Genomic DNA, 20,645 nt, shown 5'->3' on the forward strand with positions numbered 1-20,645 from the left:
CTCTGTAGTCATGACTTGGCTGTAGTCATGATATTAGAGGCATAAACTGTTACACTAGCAGTATTTGAGTGCATACACAAAGCAGAGTGTCACTACAACAGAAACAGGAATGCAAAATGGAGATTTGCCTGCACAGAGGAGTTTAGGGAAGCAGTGTAGAGAGGATTCTGACTACAGCACCAGGATTAATACTTGTGTTCCTCCACAGAATGCTGGTCATCTCCAGGTTCTTGAATACGAAAGGCTTCAGGGCCATCTCCCACCAGAAGCCAGGGTTCTGGGGTGTTAGCAGTAGAAAAAAACCCACCTTCACCAACTAACACTGCTCCTGATTAACACAGGTAGCCTATGTTGCTCCAATATAACACTGAAGTCAGTAACTAAGTAGTAATATAAAGAAGCTTTAAACATCTGGATGGCTACATCGGGCAGACAGTGACAGTTGCAATTTGAATGAGAATACAGGGATGATTTGATCTCTAGTTTGTGTAGAAATTCTTTTTCTGCCAAGTGACACAATTGCTCTGTCTGGTTACCAGGAGTCATTAGTGCTACCTGCTGGCCAGCTCTCTTACAGGCCTTTCTGGCTGCCACATCCTTAGGTGCAGACATAGAAGCAGAAGAGTTGCACAAATGATATCTATCACATCTTTATTTACATATCATGGAAACACACATGCAACATGTCACAGGATTTACTACAATGGAACAGCCTGTCCCTATCTCCTGTTACCAAAAACTTTATTTTTGGCTCACTAGGAAAACTATCACTTCCCCAGAAAGCTCCTAAAAATAATCATTAAAAATAACAGACTTGGCAGGATAACTAAATGAGTGAGAGCTGCAGGCTGGGATTTCTTGCCACATCCTTGCAGAAACCAGGTGGTTCTGTGGAATAAAGGAAGGAAGGGAGGGGTGGGACTGGATAGTCCCACAGAAGACAGGTAGGAAGTGGTAGTAACAGGTAGGGAATATCCATCTGTAGCAGTGAAGGGAGTGAGCAAAAGCTCTGTCAGAGGGTCCCTCTCGCCTAGGCAGCCAGCTTCTTGCTGATCCATTTCCCATGTTTGATTCCACCTGGAGGCTACAAGCTTCCTATCCTCTAGGAATCTTGGATGTTTAAGAAGGCTCTACCTTTCTTCTCAAGCAACAGTTAAAGGGGCAAACATTTAGCTTATATCTCCTTTAACCTGAACAATCTTTCCTACCTTTTCTCTGTTAAGAGGACATGAAACTGCAGAGCCTTTTCCTGCCAGGACCATCAGAATGGTAGCAAAGATCATCATCTGCTATCTGGGAGAGGGGGACCCAGCTCAACAACAGGAATGTGCTGAGAGAAAGGGAGAGGAAATGCAGTGCTGGTATGGAAAAGGCTGAGACCACTGTATGTGAGTTTCAGTCTTCTTGGAACCTGCCACATTCAGAGCCTGCAGCTTCAGTCATTTGCTTGACTTTTTCCTCTAATTTCCATTGCTAGGTATAAGCAGTTTGACCCCAGCTCCTGACCATCCAGGCAGGAGTCCCCACCCTTCTAAACATTAATGAAGGATCCCTGCTCTCCGTTGGCCGACTCGGGCTCCACGCAGCGCCCTTTCCTCCGGGTCACTCTTCGGTTCCGGTGGAATTTGGCATAGCAGCGTAGCCCTAAGGACAAGACAGGCATAGTGAGCAGGAGGGACCAGGGTTCACCTCAGCGGTAACACCAAACAGTTAGGTCTTGTCCCCCAGTTCATGTCAGAGCCTGCTGCAGTGGGGTCAGTCCCAGGGCTGGGCAGCCTGGGCTGTGTAGCTGAGGTGGCAGAGAAATGCCTCACATGGACAGGGCATGTTGCTTTCTGAGCCTTACTGTTCTGTTTGGTTTGCTCTTCTGGTTTGGGATTCATTGGCTTAGGCAGAAGGTTTCACTGGCTTCTTGAAATACCAATGAATTATCCTGATTGTTTCCAGCAATTTTATGGAAGCCCTACTTGGTTTTCCCCTATTACTTCCCATTAGTGTCTAAGTGATCTCTCCATTGGGAAATTACTATAGACTTAATGTGCAGCAGCAATGGCTAGAGACCTCCCCTTGCTATTTATTTCCCTGAAGCTTCAGAAGAGGAGGGAAGAGACTCTGGAGCACTATTACTGGGAAGTCTGATCCAAAGCTCACTGCTGATCTTCAGTTTCTCTGTTATATTGTTGATGAATACCAAGGACCAGGGGCAGGGAGGGAAGGCATTTGAATTGTTAAAAACATCAGTACATATTCTCCCATGGCAAGTAATGGCAGTGTGAACCTCTGGTCAGGCTAACTCATCAGTTTCTGGCATAAATAGATTTATTTTTTGGTGTCTATTGTTACACCAGAATGCCAAGCTTCTTGGGACAGGGTACAGCGTACAGCCTATATTTAATCAGCCCTGATTTTCAGTATCCCAGGGTCTGATCATTGGGGTTGGCAGGAGCTGATTTGGTCATCCTAGAAACTGCAGCTCTTTTTACCTCCACAGCAGGTGGCAGATAGCAACAGTGACAGTACCCCCAGAATGAGGGAAACTGAGGATTTATAGCTTTTATGAGACAGCCCTAAACTGTCCTTGAATACTTGTACACAGGAGACTCAGATAATGTCACAGGTCACTGAGCAGCCTTTTGGAGTGTGTTTCCCTGGGCTACAGTGACACCAGCTACCTTGAAGTTGGGTTTCTACCCCTCATTACCAGGCTCCCCAGGGCAGACTTGCCTCCCAGAGGAGAGCACACAAGATGAGAACTCTAAGTGTCGTGTCTGTCTTATCTGGACCCTACATCTCTGGGGATCTTTTTAATGCTACAGAGGATGCACATTTGGCATCAACTAATAACTAGCTTAAATATAAAGCAGGGCTGGAGGCAGGCCTTGTTAGGCAGAAACATTTTTCTAGGCTAATCTATCAGAATATCCTCTCTGATGAGGACCTTTAAGTGATACATGACACACTCAAGGTGAAGACTATCATTTAATGCTGCAACTGCAGGAAAACAGTCTGTTTAACTGGGCTAAAAGGAGGTGAATGGCCTGGTCAAAATCACTAGGTGCCTAACACAGGTTGCAGAATTTGGCAACCAGAGTTTTGTTCTGGCAGACAAAAGTCAGTGCCTAGAGCTGATCCTGAATGTGTCCAGGCTAGAACAGGGCCTCTCAACACCTTTATGACATAACTGACTATTAAGGGCTGCTGGGGATTCTTCACAAATAGTTTTAATAAACAAAAGTCTGTGTCCTGCCCATACCTACTAAGCTGCTACAAATTCAGCTGAAATTAACACAGGGAGTCTGGTTTTGTAGCCTGTGATGCTCCAAAGCGCCATCAAAGTGTTACTATATTGTGACTTCCTCTGCTAGGTTTGTAGATCTCTGGACTTTTGCTTTCCAGAAGGAAAACAAGATGTCTTAGATGACTCAATGGTCATATTGTGAGTCAGTGGCAGGGAAAGGCTAAGAGTAACAGAGCTTAGCTCCTGGTTTCACATATAAACTACTATTTTGAGTCAGCACAGCCAGCTCTGCAGCCAGCTAGAAGGAGGAGAGCAAAGAGCTGAACTCACCTTCAGTGCACATGCAGTCATCATAACATTTGTTGTTAAGGCCTCGATTGTGTGGTTTGCAGAGGTGCTCACGCAGGTCACAGCAAGAGCCTGCAGCACAGGAACAAATGTCAGTACAGCTCATTTATTCCTTTCTCTTGTAGAGTTAGACACCTGCGACAACTCCATGGCACAGACATGGGACAGACATCATGTGTTCCCACAATGTGCCTGAAGAGCCTCTGCCCTTGCTTCTATGTACCACTTTCTCTCAGTGTTAGAAACACACTTGTGTTGGAACCTGGGCTGGGTTTCAAACAATCTTACAACTCTTCCAAGTTGATCCTGACCTGGGAGGCAGTCAAGGTGATGATCACAGGGCTCGCCTTCAGCTGTCATGGTTTCATTTCCACTGTTGGGGCTCTTACTGCGGCGCTTCTCTAGAGAAAAAAAACAACCAACCAACCAAACAGATGCTGATCAACAATTTCATGCTAGTGGTTTTATTTTGGAGACAGTGTTGTTCCAAGGTACAGACTCAAACTTCAGTGAGTTTGAACTCAAAACCTTCATAGTCTAATCTCCTCCCTATTTCTTAACCCTCCATCTGTATTTTTTTTCTCTGCCCTCAAACTATGCCTCCAAAATGAGAAACATTCTTCAGCTGAGCACAGAACACAATCGGCATTATTCTGCTGCTCTTTCCCCACTGCTATGATCTCACATCCTCCTGTGAACACTAACAATGGGACAAGACTTACAGAATGACTTTTAGGAAAGAGGACAGGGAGGTTTTGCACCTTTCTTTTTAACAGAGGGCCACATTTCTGGTTTGAGATCCTCATAATCTGTCCAGTCAAAGAGTGCCATATCGAGGGTGGGCATCACATCCCCATCTTGCCTTAGGCGGGCCTGCAAACCAAAGAGACAATGGATTACACTTCTGTAGTGACTCTGAAGTCTTTACAAATTTCCCTGGTGTTTTTATGCCATAAAAAGGCTGTGTGATTCCCACTTCCATCCCCTCCACCCTTGCCTTGTCCACTGTGGATTCTTGACAACTCATTTTAAAAAGAAAAGACCTTTCCCTTGTTGCAGTGGAGGCCAAAAGGGAAGTTTCTCCTGTTTCTGTGAGAGGACAAAAGATGAGCAACAAGCATTTGAACATGCTGCCTCTCTCCAGCCAAGCACTCCTCCTGCCTTTCTGGACCTTGAAGCTGAATGAAGATGGCTAGTGAAGCAGAGGTTGGGCAGGGAAGAGAAGCAACTAAAGGAACTGTTTATGAAGAAGAGGTGTTTAGATGCCTCCAACATAGAGTTGCTTTGAAGGGGGGCTTTGGTGTTAAGCAAGGACAGACCTTTAACTGAAAAAAAAGGGAAACCAGACCTTGTCTGCAGACATACAGTGTGGTTACCAGCTGCCTCTTTACCTGTGACCGTGGTGATGTGGCTGGAAGAGCAGGGGGTTCTTCTGTGGAAACAGCTAGTTCCAGTGCAGTCATGAGAAGCATGGTGGGAGTCAGACTTGTAGCTTCCTCTGCCTGGAGATTTTGAAATTGTTCTTCGAAGATTTCAGGTTTCTTGTACAGAGAGCTTGGCCCAGCATCAGCAGTCTTCCCTGCAGAGGGCAACAGGTACAGTAGCATTAGCTTTCCATCCCTTTTTTCTCTGTGTGCCATACATGTGAGTCAAAGGAATTCAGATTTCATCCAACCACTGGCCTGTTATTGGATCAGTCATATGCTATTAAAGTGATAGATCAGGTCCAGAGCATCCTGATTTTTACATACTTAAGTTATACATAATCCTACCTTGCCAAAGATAATGTCTATCTCTTGCTTAACAAACAAAGGATTTCTTCTGCTGAGGAGACCACCCCAAAACAACTCCTCAAGTCTGAGGAACTTTCAGAGCTCACGACCAGGTCATTTTCACAACATTGCAGCCACCAGTAAAAACCTCTGGTTCTGGAGCTCCTCTTTTGTGTTGTGCCTCTTTTGTTTGGCAGATTTCTCCCCAAAGCAGGCACAGAACTCACACCCTCCACACCCCCATGTGACTCAGCCACAGCTGCATCACACAAGTGGCACTCATTTCCAGTGACCAAACAGCCTCAGCTCAAATACCTCTGTGGTGTTTCAGCCTGTCCCTTCGGCTGTGTCGCCGGTGCTCTCGGTTTAGCTTCCTTCCTCTCTCAGACCCAGGGGACTGGTTTTCCCTTTCAGGATGTGCGAACTCAAAACCCAGGAACACATCCTTGTTCTGTTTCAGGGCTGCTGGCTGTCCCTCTGCTGACAGCTCTTCTACAGCTGGATCTCCACTACCTATTCTGAGGGCCTCTTCCCCAGCTAGTCGCCCTTTAGAAGGCATGGCATGGACTCTCTCTGTCTTGGCCAAGCCATGCTTGTGGTGGTGTCCACTTCTGGGCTGCTGCAGCCACATCTCTTGGTTCTGAAGATGGTTGTTGTTGTCTGGGACATTTTTAAGCTTCGTGCTGGGGTCCAAGGAGACTGCAAGAGTGATGTCAGAAAGAACCAGCACACATAAGAAAAGGAGAGGAGAGAGAGTGGAAGGAGTTGCCATAATCCTGGGTGTTCTGCCTCACCTGCAATTAAGAGAAAAGAACAAAAACTAAGCAACCGATTTCTAGGAACTGCAAAGGCAAACAATATTGCCACTTAGATGAAAACACCTATGGTGTCCAGAGCTGGAAGCTTGTTTTTCCCTCCTTAGTCACCTCCTCCTCTCCCAGCCCGGGTTACAGCAGCTGAGACACACGTGCTGGGCCTGCAGGGCTGAGAGGTCCCAGTTTCATGTGCAAATGAGGGCCATCAATCAATAGGACATTTCCCTTTGATTCTTCGCTAGCCCCCCTACCCTCCCATTCACAACCTACCATCTGAGGGGCTGGGGCTGCTGGCTCCTGCGGGCCACAGCTCCTGAGCCTCCTGCACAGCACCAGCTGTCTGGCCAGGGCCGTTTGCTGCCAGGTTGGCATCCTGGGCCTGGCTGGCACTGGCCCCTCCTCACAGCTGGTTTCCTTGCAATGAAGACGTCAAGATGAACAGTACTAGAGGCAGATGGTGGCCTCGCAGGACCAGCAACAGCCCTGAGCAGCTCAAGACAAGAGCCATGTACATGCACGCACCTACTGCTTCAGGGTGGCAGAATTTTATGCTGATAACTCACAGTGGAGTAGAGAAATAAATTCTGCTGTCAGCAGACCAGGACATCCTGGGCTGAAGATCAAGGGGCAGAGAGGCAGACTGAGTATTCACTAGCTTGTCCCACTTTCCCTCCTTGACCTGGCACAGGTCACTTTACCTCCTCCCATCAGGTCAGGCTGTCATTGGGAGGGTAAATTAAATCACCAAGGCCAAGTCCCTCAGCACAGTGGCTGCAGATTTTTCTCATTCATTCTGCTTCACTTCATGGTCTTCCTCCATCCCTGTGTTTGTGTTACACCACACAGCTTTGGGACACTGCACAAGTCAGAGATTAATTAAATTATTGTCCCCTGTCCTTGCCCACAAAAAGAGGAAAGGGATTTTCAGCATTTCCTTTCAATTTGGGGTAGCTTTCTCAGACTGTCCCTCTCAATCTGGGCAGCATGAACACTTTCATGCTCACATTCCTTCTGACACTGTCAGAAAACCCTTTGAGAAATAGTGTCACAAAGTTGCCGCCACAGCTCTTCATTCAACCTCCTCCCAGTCCTTTCTGCATCGCAGCCCCTACTTGCGCCTGGTTTCCATCTGCCTGTTCACCAGGTAAACCACTTGGCTGCATAATTACAGTGTCTCCTTCCAAGCTTTGCTGCTTGACCAGCCATTGTCACCTGAGGGGCAGGAAGGAACATCCTTTGAAGCCAATCTCAGTGCCTGTTGTAGAGCCGACAGAAGGCACCCTAAGAATAGCCCTGGCTTATGCTTTCCACTTTCCTTTCAACTTACCTGACAGATGTGGAGTGTTTGGAATCAGTGAAACCTCTGCCATCACAGCAGCCTCAGCCTTATAGAGCATCTGGGGAGTTTAGAGGGAGATGTCTTCATCTTCTTACCTGCAAAGCCTGGTTATTCAGTCACCAGCTGAGTCTGCCTTTCCAAGATGCATCTCTGTTACTGCTCAGAGCCTGGGAGCAAATTTTGAGTGCAGACCTCCCCTAGAAAGAGGTAGGCAGCAGACAGGCCTTCTCTTTAATGCAGTGTCTGAAAAGCAGGCCACAAAGGACAACAAACTGCTTCTTCAGGACTGATGGAAAAGGTGCTAGTAGCTCTTTTGCTGAAGGCATAACGCTATGAAATAGCATTTTATTCTCAGCTACCTGGTACAGAGGAAAACCAGCCTGACAGCTAAGTCTATTAACAAAGCATTCAACTCCTGCTTCAAAACCAGTGGAACAAATGGCAGCCAAGCAAAACCCAAGCTCTGCATCCATTTTTTTTTTTCCCTTCCTTTTTTTTTCCCTAGGGTTTTCTCTTTAAGAACCAGAACAAACCAGCTGGATTAAGGCATCACTCAGAACAACTCAAAGAGCTAGAAACAGCATCTTACCTTTTCATCTGTAGGCAAAATACCAAGAAGAGGGCACAAGTGCAAAGAGAATGCAAGGCAGGTGTCTCCAATCTCACTTACACAGACATGGGCCTTTTGATGGTGAACCTGGCACATCAGCTGCAGATTCTGGTTTTCAGCAGGAGCTAGAAAGCAGCTAAATGCTGCAGGGCAGATTGACAGAAGGTCTGCTTCAAAGTGTTGGGGGCATTTATTTAAGCTGCCCAGCTGTCTTCTTGGCATGACACAGGATGAAAGTGCAGCCTGAACAGTCCGCTCTGCTCTGGCTGGGAGGGCAGACTAACGTGCTGTGTTACCGTGTCACTGGGAGTCTTGCATTAATAATGCAGATAAATACCAGTACTGCACTGTGTTCAGGAGAGAGCTGAGCTATTTGCCAAACCAAAACAGTGCAGGGACATGTCTTTGTACCCTGGGTTAATATAACAGTGCCGTGCTAGAGGCACAGAAGTCCCAGCCTTCTTTTAACCACTTGCTTCCATGCTGTGATTGGTAACTTCAGAAACCTCTTCCTACCTCCTTCATTTTTCTTGCCCCACAGAAGCTGTAAAATTAACTGTTTCAAAAGGCAGTTAGACAACACAACAGTGTCCTGAGATCTCTTCAGTGCTTAGGTTCCTCAACGAGCACCAAGAAAAACTCCACCCTCTCCTGTCAGGATCACAGTCCACAAAAGATATCTGTGCTAGCCCTGGGCTTGTTGATGGAGGTGACAGCAATGTTCTCATGCTGCTGATGCACCTTTTCTGCAAAGGATGAAATTCCACCCCAATATATATGCCAGGCAAAAAGTACTCTTGTAAGGAGATGCCTTGCCTAAATTGCTCTAAAACAAACACACGTTACAAGAAGTCCAAAATCTATCCTTTTCTTAGGGTTCATATATTAATAAAGGAAATAGATGAAGTACTTGCCAAGTTAAGCTGCTGCTGTAGCTCTTCACACCACCCAACCTACATCCTCCTTGCTCCACCCAGTGCCTTGCACTTCCTTCAAATACCCTCAGGATGATGAGCCACCTGCCTGTAGAGGTAGCAAATCTGCCATCTAACAAGAAAATGTGTAAAGCAAAGACAAGATCATAGAGCTAATCAGGGTGCAGGCTCAGTGCTGATGAGTGAGTGGCAATACTGTCTCTCAGACACTGTTTATGATCCCTTTTGGCTTGGTAGTAAGGGAAATCAGGGGGGTTTTTTGCATCCTGGGTAACTTTCCCTGAGGTCAATCTCTCTCTAGTCTCACTGATTGCATTTGCTATTACTCTGCTCTCTGCTTGTCATACTACAAGGCAATCAGGAACTGAGTAGGTACACAAAAACTCAAGCATGTTTTCCCCATATAACTACAGTTATATAACCTTGGGTCTGAAATAGGCTCTGAAACTGCCATTGCTGCATTTATTTTGAATTTGACAAAGCAGGAACATCAAAGCATCTCTTTTCATTTGTGTATCTCACTTAAAACATGACACCTGACAGTCCTCGCTTTAGCTTTTTGTGTAGGTTCTTCATGCCACACCCCAAACAAACAAAACTCTTGAACCAAGAAATAGAGAACATCAAGATCCTTTCTCATCTCAAACCACAACTAATGCAGTTTGTGTGCTCAGGAGCTGAACCCAGCTAGACTCAAGCACATACACTGGGCCAGATTTCTCCTTGGCTCTGATAAGCTCAGACTTTGGCAGGCGTGCTTAAAGATTTCTTGGACTCCAGACAATCACAAGCTGTGGCAGTAGACAAAGTGTATGTGTGTCTACATGGGTGTTGCGTGGATGTGTGGCATGGCTGATAGACAATAACCCCAGCTTCGTGTGCCAGGCTCCCTGTAAATAAGAAGCCATAGGGTGATGGATGGGCTTGGGAAGGCCTGGAGCAGAATGGACAGGGTAGGCTTTATGGTAGCTGACATGCAGAGAGCTGGCTGGAGCCAGGAGGATGGCATTGTGCAGATAAATGAGATTTGACTTCCCTGCTGGGTCTCTTTCCATCTGTTTTTCTGTTTCTGGAGGCAAATGTTGGGAAGCTTCATAAACAATCTGCCAAGAGACCTCTCCATTTCAGAAGGCTCTCTCCCAGCTTTCTAGGTTCCTCAAAAGCAGACAGGTAATCTGAGAGATGCGCCCTTCTCTTTTTATCCCTGAGGCAATAAGCAATAACACTTTTCTTCTCTCCAACATTCCTTGCACACTCACTTTGTAAAGATTTTTTATTTCTTCTGCCCCAGATAGCCTTGGGACAACAGAGTAACAGAGTCCCCTGCTCAGCGATCTCCAGTCCTTTTGGGTCCCTCTTCAGATCTTCTTTCATTTTTTAAAGTTTTTTGGATCCATTGTCACCTTTCCTATCTACCTTGCCTGTCCTATTTATCTGACTCCACAATTCCCTTGACTCATGACTCTGTTTGGTGTGAGAGATTTTCCCCCTGAAGATATTTAGGCTAAGCTACTTGAATCCCACCACCACCCTTTGAAATATCTGCTTTCCTCTGCTGTGTTGTTGCCTCTCTCTGCCATCACCAAACAGCACTCTACTATAGAAAGGCCCAAATTCATTACACATTAGTGGCACAAGAGACAGGACACAGCGACTCAGGCCTGCAGGGGGTTGAGTACCGGCTGTAGGTGCCCCTGTGCCTCCACAAAGCCTCTCCCCTCTCCTGTTCACTCCCCAGTTGAAATGCAACACACTCCACAAAAGTTGAAGGGCTGGAACTGGTTTTGCTGACCCATGGGCTCAGGCAGTCCCTTCCCCTCACTGGTCAGCTCTGGCTGTCAGACTGTGCTCTGTCCTCCTAACCAGTGAGGAGAGAAGTAGCTTGTTCACACAGCATGACCCAGAAAAAACCCTTTCCTGCAGCCCAAGCTGGGGAGGAAGCTGGTAGCTTTGTACTTGTCACCAAGTCCCTGCTTAGCTCTGGCACCCATGCTCTGATGAACACTTGGACATCTTGCAAAGCCTTCAAGTCACTACATGCCTCTCACCCTCAGCCACAGCCATGCCTCCCTTTCTCCTGTGGCACCCTGACCTGCACAAAGAGCTGCACTGCTCTCAGTGTCAGCAGGGAGGGTGCAGCAGCCACATCCTCCAGGGACAGAGCAGCCCCGCAAGTCACTGTAGTGAAGTGGAAGAGGGGCACATGAATGAATATGCAGTAGCCTCTGCTCTGCTTCCCACCGGGACTTCATGGAGTGGCTGACACAGCCATCATAGGCGACCCACTATCAAACAGAGTCTCCTCTACCCAATAATGAGATTAAAATAGCATTGAGTCCAAGATTAGTGTCCAAGATACAGTCACTTGCTGTCAGCACAGCAGAGAAGACTCTTCAGTTTAATGCACAATGCCTAGTGACAAATGAGACACAATCAATACCAAAGGTCATTGCTCACCCATTTGAAGAGCGCCCGCCAGTGTGATAGGGAGGAATGGGGGCAGATTTGGCCCAGTCTTCACTGGGGAGAGAAGTGGATATGCCCCAACTGGCAGTAACTCTCTGCTTTCAACATTTTCCTCTGCATGTTATTCTCACTTTGAACCAAAACATGTAGGATTAAAGCTTTCTTCTGCGAGTGAGAGGAGATGGGAATGCAAAAAACATTTCCATTAAACCCTCTGGTTGATGGAAGACTTCAGGTGTGAATTGGGTAACTGTCACTTCAATCCTGTATGATGAATTACTAGCTGTAATAAGCCATTAACTGATGCCAAATTGATTTAATTCAGAAACGAGATCTCACTTCTGTCAACAGAGAAAGAGCAGAGAATAACCCATGGGTACTCGGTTCGTGGCAACTCACAGCTCTGTGAGCACAATGACTTGGTGGGCAAAGCTTCTGTCACCCTTTGGCCATTTCCGCAGCAGCTCTGGTTCAGAGCCGGGACGTCCCCGTGGGGTGTGCGGTGGGCTCAGCAGTTGCCTGTGAGAGGCTGTTGCCTCTGTCCGAGCTGACTCTGACTCTCGGGTGGGACTACAGACTCTTCAGAGGTCCCTGCCAACCCCTTCCATTCTGTGATAGTCATCTCGGCAGGAGCTCGCAGGAGCTCGCAGTAGCCCCTGAAGTAGCACGGACTTGCCGCCCGGGGTGAGGCGCAAGCCACAAAGCCCACCCGGCACACCCCGGCAAGGTGCACGGCGCTGCACATCGCCTCCCGAGCCGGGTGCCAGAACGGCGGCGGGACCGCCTGGGACCTGCGCCCCGTCACGGGTGACAATAGGGCTAGTTGAAAGCGGCACCGGCGCTGTCCAAGCTCGGTGCGCGATTGCGAGGCATCGCGCACCGAGGGCGTCCCGGCAGCGGCAGCCTAGAGGCGGCGGTCCCCCGTCCCGTCCCCCCCCACCCCCCCGCCCCGCCTTCGCCTTTGTCTCCTCCGGGGCGCGCGGAAAGTGGGAAAGTGCCCCCCACTCCTCCCCACTCCCTGAGAAAGCAAAGGGGAATCGGCTCGGCGGCACCCGAACAACCGCAGCCCGGCGCCACTCCAAGGTAAGCGCGGAGAGGGCAGCGCTGCCTACCTGTGCGCGGCTCCTCGGCGTGGGCTGAGCCCGGCAGGCAGGGCAGCGGCTGTGCATGCAGCGGGAGGGGAGGCAGGTCTACCGGGGTGGGGTAGGGGGGAGGCAGGGGATGTTCAAACCCGAGCGGAGGAGGAGGAGGAGGGAGGAGACAGGGGGAAGGCAGTGGGGGAATGTGGAGAGGGACTGGGGACGCCGGGAATCCCGAGGGACTGGGGTGCATGGTGCGGGGAGAGGAGGGGCTGGGAGGGGCGGTGGGGCTCAGCGGGTGCAGGGGGTGCTGCGGGGGGGTCTTCAGGGGTGCAAGAGTTGCGTGGTGTGGGGGTGCCTGTGCGGAGGAGGGGTGCGGAAGCGCGGGATAGGCAGTCCCGCGGGGCGCTGGCAGGAGCAGACCCTGACCCGGGCAGAGCCCGGGGTAGACAAAGGACAGAGACAAAGGCAGGGTGGCCCGGGTAAGGTGGAGGCCAGGTCCCCGCTCACCTGCACGGCGGGGTGGGGCGGGCACGGCGGCTCCGCTCCCCGCAGGGGCTCCCCCGCGTAACGGTAAGTGAGGGGAAACCTGGGCCGGGGAACCAGCATCCCTCACTACCTGCACCGAGCACTCAGCCCCGATCCAACGGAGGGAGCTGAGGCCATGGCGCGGGGGATGCTGGCCGGGAGCCCGCTGTGAGGACGGCAGCGGGGAGCAGAAGCGAGCGGCCGAGACCGATGAGGACCGGCATCCGCCCGGGACCGGCAGTCGCCCGGCTCGCTCCTCCCGTCGCCAGGGGGCGCTCGGGCTGCTGCCGCGCTGACGTCACCCAGCCGCGCCGCCGCCCGCCAGCCGGGCTGGGACCGGTACGGAGCGGGCTGGGCGGTGGGAGGTGGCAGTGGGGACCCCGCGGGCCGGGTCGAAGCGGTAAGGGGCACTGGGGGTCCTCTGCGGACTGGGTTGCGGCGGTAAGGGGCGAAGGGACTCCTCTGGGAGGGCATCGGGGTAATGGAAGGCTGTGCCGGGGGGCTCTGCGCGGTCCGGAGCAATGTCGAACGCCCGGTAGCACGGGCAGGAATGCCGAAGTAAGGGCAGCGCTGGGAGCAGCGGGACCAGAGCGCCCAGGGTTATCATCCCTGTCCCGAGAGCCGTGGTCTGGTGTTCCGTCTGCCCAGAGATCGCTGTGTGAGGCGGTGAAGGAGCTTTCGGTGACTCCTGTCTGCTCTGAAGCCATGAAGCGGGCAGGGCACAGCGCAGGCTACTGGGGGAGGCCTGTGCTGCTTGTTCTGGGCTAGCGCAGGAGCCCGTGGAGTAGATATGGGCACTTTGGAGATAATGAATTGCAAATTACGTGACACCCCTGCATCCTTTCCTTCCTTTGTCATCTGAAATTTCGGCAGGAAGGATTGCTAGTCTCCAAAAAGCATCCCAAAGGAAGTGCAGGCTTTCTTTTTCCTGATGGAATACCTTCTTGCTTCCCTCCACCATCCCTCAGTGCTGTGTGTTGTGCTGGCAAGGTGGGATGCCCTTTTCCTGTCTCAAACATGCAGGACAGCAAGTTCCCATCTGTAGGTGAAGGGCCACTAACTGCAACATTGCTCCAGTTAATGACTCCCAAACCTCAACCTGAAGGAGCATTACATGTGTGATTCTTAGGCCCAACCTGGTGACTGCATTGAAGGGTAGATCTCTTGGGATGCTGTTACCTCACTGGGACCTCTCTTTAAGGAAGGGTGATCTTTAGGTGAGGGTGTACCCTAAACTTCTCATACCAGATTATTTATGCTACACTGATATGAATCTTTTGACTATATTTGGGAATCACTGCAACTGGGGTGCTAAAGATATACATCAGTATCTTAATTTATTGTAGCAGATCACTAATATTCCAGGAAGTCTTTGTATACAGTGGTAAGATTGAGAGTTAAAAAGGGAGAGGGGAGTAGATTCCTATTTTGTGAGGGTTGAAGGTCTGAAAAACAGACCCACTAAGATCTGGTGCAGCTGGAGCAGCTTGAAAAATCAGTGGCTGAACAGCTGCTTGGAATTATCTGTGGCTTGTCAGGGCTCTGTGTGAGACATCCACCTGTGTGAGTGATGCACCTAAAGATGCAGAGTTTATGACCAGTGGTGCTGTTCTTAGTGGTTAAGAGTCTGCATGCAGAGAGCCCAGTAATGAAATAAATTAGAATCTGTAATAGAAAGTTTTGTGCACTGTGGCTTAAAACTTGTAAGGCACAAGGAAAGCTGTTGGAAAGTTGAAGCCCAGTGTCTGCTGCTTGATAGTTGGCACATAGTATTCAACATAGCACAATAATGTGCTACTCTTTAGAACTGGCAGAAATGTCAGGCTCCCTAGGGCAGTGAGCGCAGCACCAAGCCTGTCAGAGGTCAAGGAGTGTGGATGATGCCTTTAGTTGTGTGGTTTAGTTTTGGAGAGTCCTGCAAGGATCAGGGAGTTGGATTCCATGATCTTACAGGTCTCATCCATGATTCTATGTGACAAGTGCCATGTCAACTTAATCATGCTGCTCTGCAGGGTTTGATTTCCTTGGGACTAGAGAGAGACTCTGAAGCTGTTGGTAGCAGACAGCAGATGAGCACCTCTGATGTGTAGTGTCAGTGGAAGATGCAGAGCCCAGCCTGAACAAGAAGTGTTGTGAGAATAAACAGTTCTTGTGTTCTGATAGGGTGTAGGGGTTAGAAAATGGCTAATGCTGGAGCGAAGAGCTGTGCACTGGACAGACTTTTGCTTTATTTTTGAAATCAAACCCATCTGAAAAAGTAGAAATGAAATTATGGGTAATCTGTTAGACTGAGGTGTGAGCCAGAAGACAGCAATGCTTTCGGCTTTGGTGATTGATGATGATGTGCTTTTAGTTCTGGAGGTGCTTAAACCCCTCACAGTGGCCCTGTGGAGTGGTTGTGGCAGTGTTCATACACTTGTGACTAACTGTAGGGTACAGTTTGTGGAGGCTGAGCTCAGTGTAAGAGACAGAGGATAAACATACTTTTTGTCATCACTTCCAGGTTCTGGGAAAGATGACCACTCTCACACGGCAGGACCTTAACTTTGGGCAAGGTAATGTGCTAAGCTGCAAACTGGAGCTTGGGGGAGTGTTTTTGGAGGGTTGCTGTAGCCCTCAGCATCCTGCAAGTAATGTTTATGCAGAGAAAAATACCTTAAAAAGCAAATCCTATAAGTATGTGGTATTGCTCTGCATGCTTGCCCCTTCCCTACTTCAACATCCTTCACTTTGTTTTTCAGTTGTTGCAGATGTTCTTTCAGAATTTCTGGAAGTGGCTGTTCACCTTATCTTGTATGTCAGAGAAGTTTACCCTATTGGGATCTTTCAGAAGAGGAAAAAATACAATGTACCCGTCCAGGTAGGAGACTTTCCTGGACATTGACAGCCACCTGGACAAGTGAAATAGCAGGGATCAGTCAACACTCACCAGACCAAACTAAATCACTGCCAGAGTTTGTTTTAATCTGCAAGCTCATTTTTGAAGAGGACTTAGTTCCTGTCAGAAGGGAAAACAGCCCTGGAGGATACAGCAATACTCATGGAGCAAGCAGATCATGGACAACAGTAGTAGGTGGCTGCCCCAGCTATGGGCAGTAAGGTAACATGAAAGCATGTTTCCCAGGGAGTAGAGCTGGTTGGGATGTCCTATTCCAAATATCCTATTGTGGATATACATTCCCAGTATACTATAACTGTGTGGGTATAGTGATCTGCCTCAGCTTATGAGCCCTTCCATGAAGGAATTGCTGGCTTGAATTGATGAGTTAGTGATTAAAAAAATGCTATTTGAAGCGTGGCTCGAGTGCCTTGTACCACCCTGGTGCTTCTGTTCAAATCTTCCCACAGAGCAGTGTTCTGGTTCCCATCACAGCACAGCTCTGACTATTCTGTGTTTGCTGCAGATGTCCTGCCATCCAGAGCTGAACCAGTACATCCAGGACACGCTGCACTGTGTAAAGCCTCTGCTTGAGAAGGTGAGACCTGGGCAACAGTACTGCAAGTGGGCTCTCTAGAAAGTAAAAGAACATAAATATCACCTTCACTGCAAGATGTGTTTAAACATCCCCCATGTAAAGCGCAACCAGCTGGAAAAGCAACTAACAAAAAGTGGTAACTAACAGAAGCAACATCCATAACCTTTCCTTGCAGTTAAGGCCCTGCCTTGCTGATTGTTGGCATTTGGTTGCCTTTGATACCTGCATGTGAATATCTCCACCTGTGATCTCACAGTGACCTCACCCTACATGTTAGATGTATTCAGAAGCAAAGTGTTTAGGTTAAGCACCTCTCTGGCAGAATGGTTGCAATGCTTTGCCATAAGCCAGGGAGCAGAGGAAGGACAGAACTCTGTTTTGTGAGAGAAAGGTGTGTCCATATGGAATGTTGCAGGATGCTGGCAGACTGGGCATTCCCTGCTCTTTACAGACCGCCTTAATGCATGTTTAGGGACTGGAAATACTTTATGATGTTTTTAGCAGCAGTGCAGAGCTGCTTAGGCCTATGGTCTAAGCTTAACTTCCTCATCATTGTCCATTGCCGAGTGATGCAGTGAGGAGGCTGCACATTTCCTCCTTTGTTCCAGAGCAGTAGCTATAGAAGTGTGCTGTTTCGTGCATTTCATCTTTCTAGGCCTTAGCCATAAACTGTCAGTTTAATATCTAGCAAGAAATGGCTTTGCAAAAGCCTTTTTTTTCTTCTGATCAGTAAGAATAATCTGAGCATGTTGAAGCTTTGGATAACTGCTAGTGCTGTGAGCCACAACAAATAAGCCTACACCCACTTTATCAGAAGCCTGTGAAGCACACTGGGGGCAGATGACAGCTTGTTTTAATGAAGGGATTTTTCTATCTTTGTTCTTGCAGAATGATGTGGAGAAAGTCGTGGTTGTAATCCTGGACAAAGAGCACCACCCCGTGGAGAGATTTGTCTTTGAGATCACCCAGCCACCTCTTCTTTCCATCAGGTAAACCTTCCATCACTGCGTGCCCATGGCCTCTGACACTTGCCTCTGCAGAGGTGCTCTGAAAGCAGCTCCAGGCCCTGGTGCCTTGCTGTGTGCCACTAACAAGGGCTGTCCCAAACAGTTCAGAGTCCCTGCTGTCCCATGTGGAGCAGCTACTGCGTGCCTTCATCCTGAAGATCAGCGTCTGCGATGCTGTGCTTGACAACAACCCCCCAGGTAAAGATGTTCACATGGCCTTGGGATTGCTTGGCTTGGGACAGGAAGCTACCTGTCCCCAGAGCTGGAGCTTGCCACCTCTTGCAGGCTGTACCTTCACAGTTCTGGTTCACACACGGGAGGCAGCCACACGGAACATGGAGAAGATCCAGGTGATAAAGGTGAGTGATGCCTTTGGCTGCCTGGGTATGCGAGCAAGCTGCAGAGCTGAGGTGTCTCTAAGGTTAAGGTCACCAGATATTTGAACATGTTACAATCACAATGCCCTTTGCTTTGAGTCTGTTAAATGGTTTATATTGGTGAGGTGACTGAACATACTGACCACACACCAGCTACAACTGCATGCAGCAGCTGCTTCAGTACCTGACCCAGACTGTGACCATACTTGCTGCGTAATGCCTGCTCCATCACCCAGAAGCACTCAGACACACAGAACAGGTACTTTAATCAACAACAAAACCCTTATCCCACATCCCCTGTGTGTGGATGGCTGATTCTTCATAGACAGCAAGACCAAGATCCAAGTAACCAGTGAGGTTTGGGTGCACAAATACATTTTAGCTTGCAGAAAAGTGCCTGCAGATTGCTTTTTAAAGTAAGATTATTATTGTTATTATTTTTGCCTGAATCGAGTTCTTTTTGGTGCCTGAAGGCATAGCAAATGAAGGCAGTGAAGTATAAAATTATTTCAAAATGGAAGTCTGCTCAATTCTGCTTAGTAATGGAGACTGGTGGGGCAACCTTTAAACCTGCAGGACAGAAATGCACACCCTGAACATTTTGTATGCTGGTGTAAGAAATAGAAGATGCTAGCTCAGGACAGCTGAGGATGTATCTTGTAGAGAAGCAAGATGCTACCTTTAGAGTAAGTAAAGGGGGTTAACATTACAGTTTGAGGTGTAACTGAAGGTTATTATGCCAAGTCTCAGGGCCAAGTTTTGCTGTTAGGAAAGGTTTGAGTTACCTGTTCCTTCCCTCAGCCACTAGCTGTCTGCTTACTGAAGGCTGAGGAGGGGAGCTCAGCTTACAGCCTGCCAGCTTCTGCAAATCAAGCACTTTGTGTTCCTGCCCCTAGGATTTCCCATGGATCCTCGCTGATGAGCAAGATGTGCACATGCATGACCCCCGGCTTATTCCCCTGAAAACCATGACATCTGATATCCTAAAGGTGAGCCCAGGAGGTGGCTGAAGCTGCAGGTACACCTAAGCTTTGCTCTGATGCCAGCTCTGCAGTTTTCTGTAGGGTAACAGTTTCAATACTGTAGAGCAGTAGCAGCTTTGCCTTGCAGCTGCCTGTGCTAAGAAGCAAACTGTACAAGACCCCTCATAACGAAATGAGAAACCTGGTTATGGGGAATGGTGCAAACTCTTCCTCTTTAGCCTGCTGTGGTACAAACTCTTCATTTTCAGCCTGCTGCAGACTTCTTTTTTTTCCCATTAACCTACCTGCATATCAACCGGAACTGATGCTCCTTTCTCTCCTGCAGATGCAGCTGTATGTAGAAGAGCGAGCCCACAAAGGCACCTGATTTCAGATCTTGCCTTCAAGCCTCACCTGATCTTCCAGTGGAATAAGAGATCTCACAAAGCATACCTTGATACCTGCCTCTTCAGCTGGCCTGCTGGGTGAATGTAGAGCAGCCGCTGCCTCTTGATTTCAAGTGCTCTTACCACTGTATATAGAACTGACTTGGAATGTGGAGCCAGAGCCCGTCCCCACGTGCGCTCAGGCGTGAGTACAGGTTTTGTTGGGGTGAACACCTGGGGCAGGATCCAGGCAGCTGCAGTCAGTGCTTTGTGCAGATCCCTGGCAAGGCAGCTCCGTTGTGCAGCAGCAGTGAGACGCAGCCATCTGCCACCTGCTCCACCAGAGCAATGGGCTTGAACCAGGGGTGAGCGAGGCCTTATGTAGTGTCTGTCCACTGTGACTGTCCCAAGTAGTCTTCAATAAACATTCAGTTTTACCCTAGTTCAGCTGGGCTGAGTTCTGTCCAAACCAGCCCCCTCCTCAAGGGAGGAAACATCTTCGTTTTCTGTGGAGCTTTGTGTTTCACGTGGCACTTCCACCACTTGTCCATACCTTTTCTGGAGCACCTGCAATCTGTCAGTTCTGTGAGAGGCTACACAGCCTGGGTCTCTCCTCTTTCCATAGGAGGGCTTTCACCCACAGGGGGCATTAGCAAGGAGGAGTTCATCTGTCCAGCAAGGGGAGACTTGCCAGAGAACAGACAAGGGAGTGCTGTTAATCCTACACCTATTAAGAGAAACAGAGAGGCTTTGCTGTTGCTCTGTGCCTGCAGGGGTAGAAGACATGACTCAGTGCTTCAGCTGAGCTTGTTGGTCAGGCAGTTCAGTTGGGTAGCCACTGCAGTACCTCCTTGCTTCTCTGAATGAGAGATGTAAGAATGCTAGGGGTGGAGGCAGGGCATTGCCTTAATATTTTATGAGTCTGCAGCACAAACCAAGTACTTTGGTAGGTCAGAGGTAGTGTGGAGAAAGCCCAGCACACTCCAAAGGCACTTACGCTGTAAGGTAGCCACCTCAAGGGAGTTCTTGCCCCTTTTCTCTAGCTGCTTATGTAAACAACAGGGGGCTGTACTTGGGGAAGTGTGAACCATTTTGATCAGAAACACTTAAACAAAGAGCCAGGAATTGACTATCAGGGACACAGCATTTATGGAACAGGTTGACCGTTTCCTTATGCTGTGGAAGGTCTGGTTTGAAAGATACATGTTTTTATACATGAAGTTAACCAGGAAAATACCATACAAAACCAGTCTCTCTGCAGCAGAGTCTTGAGGACAGCAGTGACAATCTGACAGGAAACATTTTAG

The 20,645-nt window shown here is 48.8% G+C and overlaps 2 protein-coding genes across 6 annotated transcripts; one reads left to right on the plus strand and one right to left on the minus strand.

The window, feature by feature from the left end:
- Nucleotides 1-924: 924 nt before the first annotated feature.
- On the minus strand, nt 925-12,893 carry DRAXIN (dorsal inhibitory axon guidance protein). Of its 2 annotated transcripts, none has more exons than XM_054175924.1 (7): nt 12,636-12,893; nt 5,674-6,152; nt 4,978-5,165; nt 4,348-4,459; nt 3,898-3,987; nt 3,569-3,658; nt 925-1,644 (listed from the first exon to the last, which is right to left on the minus strand). In XM_054175924.1, the coding sequence occupies exons 2-7, from the start codon at nt 6,128-6,130 to the stop codon at nt 1,532-1,534; spliced, it is 1,050 nt and encodes a 349-aa protein (XP_054031899.1). In that variant the 5' UTR covers nt 6,131-6,152; nt 12,636-12,893; the 3' UTR covers nt 925-1,531. The 2 variants fall into 2 exon arrangements, with proteins under 2 accessions (XP_054031899.1, XP_054031900.1); XM_054175925.1 differs by lacking the exon at nt 12,636-12,893 and adding an exon at nt 8,102-8,496.
- Nucleotides 12,894-13,183: 290 nt separating this feature from the next.
- On the plus strand, nt 13,184-20,125 carry MAD2L2 (mitotic arrest deficient 2 like 2). 4 transcript variants are annotated; one of them, XM_054175632.1, is made up of 9 exons: nt 13,184-13,469; nt 15,634-15,685; nt 15,872-15,990; nt 16,535-16,606; nt 17,495-17,595; nt 17,717-17,811; nt 17,899-17,972; nt 18,160-18,249; nt 18,887-18,982. In XM_054175632.1, the coding sequence occupies exons 1-8, from the start codon at nt 13,341-13,343 to the stop codon at nt 18,205-18,207; spliced, it is 690 nt and encodes a 229-aa protein (XP_054031607.1). In that variant the 5' UTR covers nt 13,184-13,340; the 3' UTR covers nt 18,208-18,249; nt 18,887-18,982. The 4 variants fall into 4 exon arrangements, with proteins under 4 accessions (XP_054031607.1, XP_054031606.1, XP_054031611.1 ...); XM_054175631.1 differs by lacking the exon at nt 18,160-18,249 and adding an exon at nt 19,299-20,125 and having other exon boundaries at nt 13,188-13,469; nt 18,887-18,979; XM_054175636.1 differs by lacking the exon at nt 18,160-18,249 and adding an exon at nt 19,299-20,124 and having other exon boundaries at nt 13,409-13,530; nt 18,887-18,979.
- Nucleotides 20,126-20,645: the final 520 nt, after the last annotated feature.

This window comes from Dryobates pubescens, chromosome 33 (genome assembly GCF_014839835.1).
Source record: "Dryobates pubescens isolate bDryPub1 chromosome 33, bDryPub1.pri, whole genome shotgun sequence".
Lineage (NCBI taxonomy): Eukaryota > Metazoa > Chordata > Aves > Piciformes > Picidae > Dryobates > Dryobates pubescens.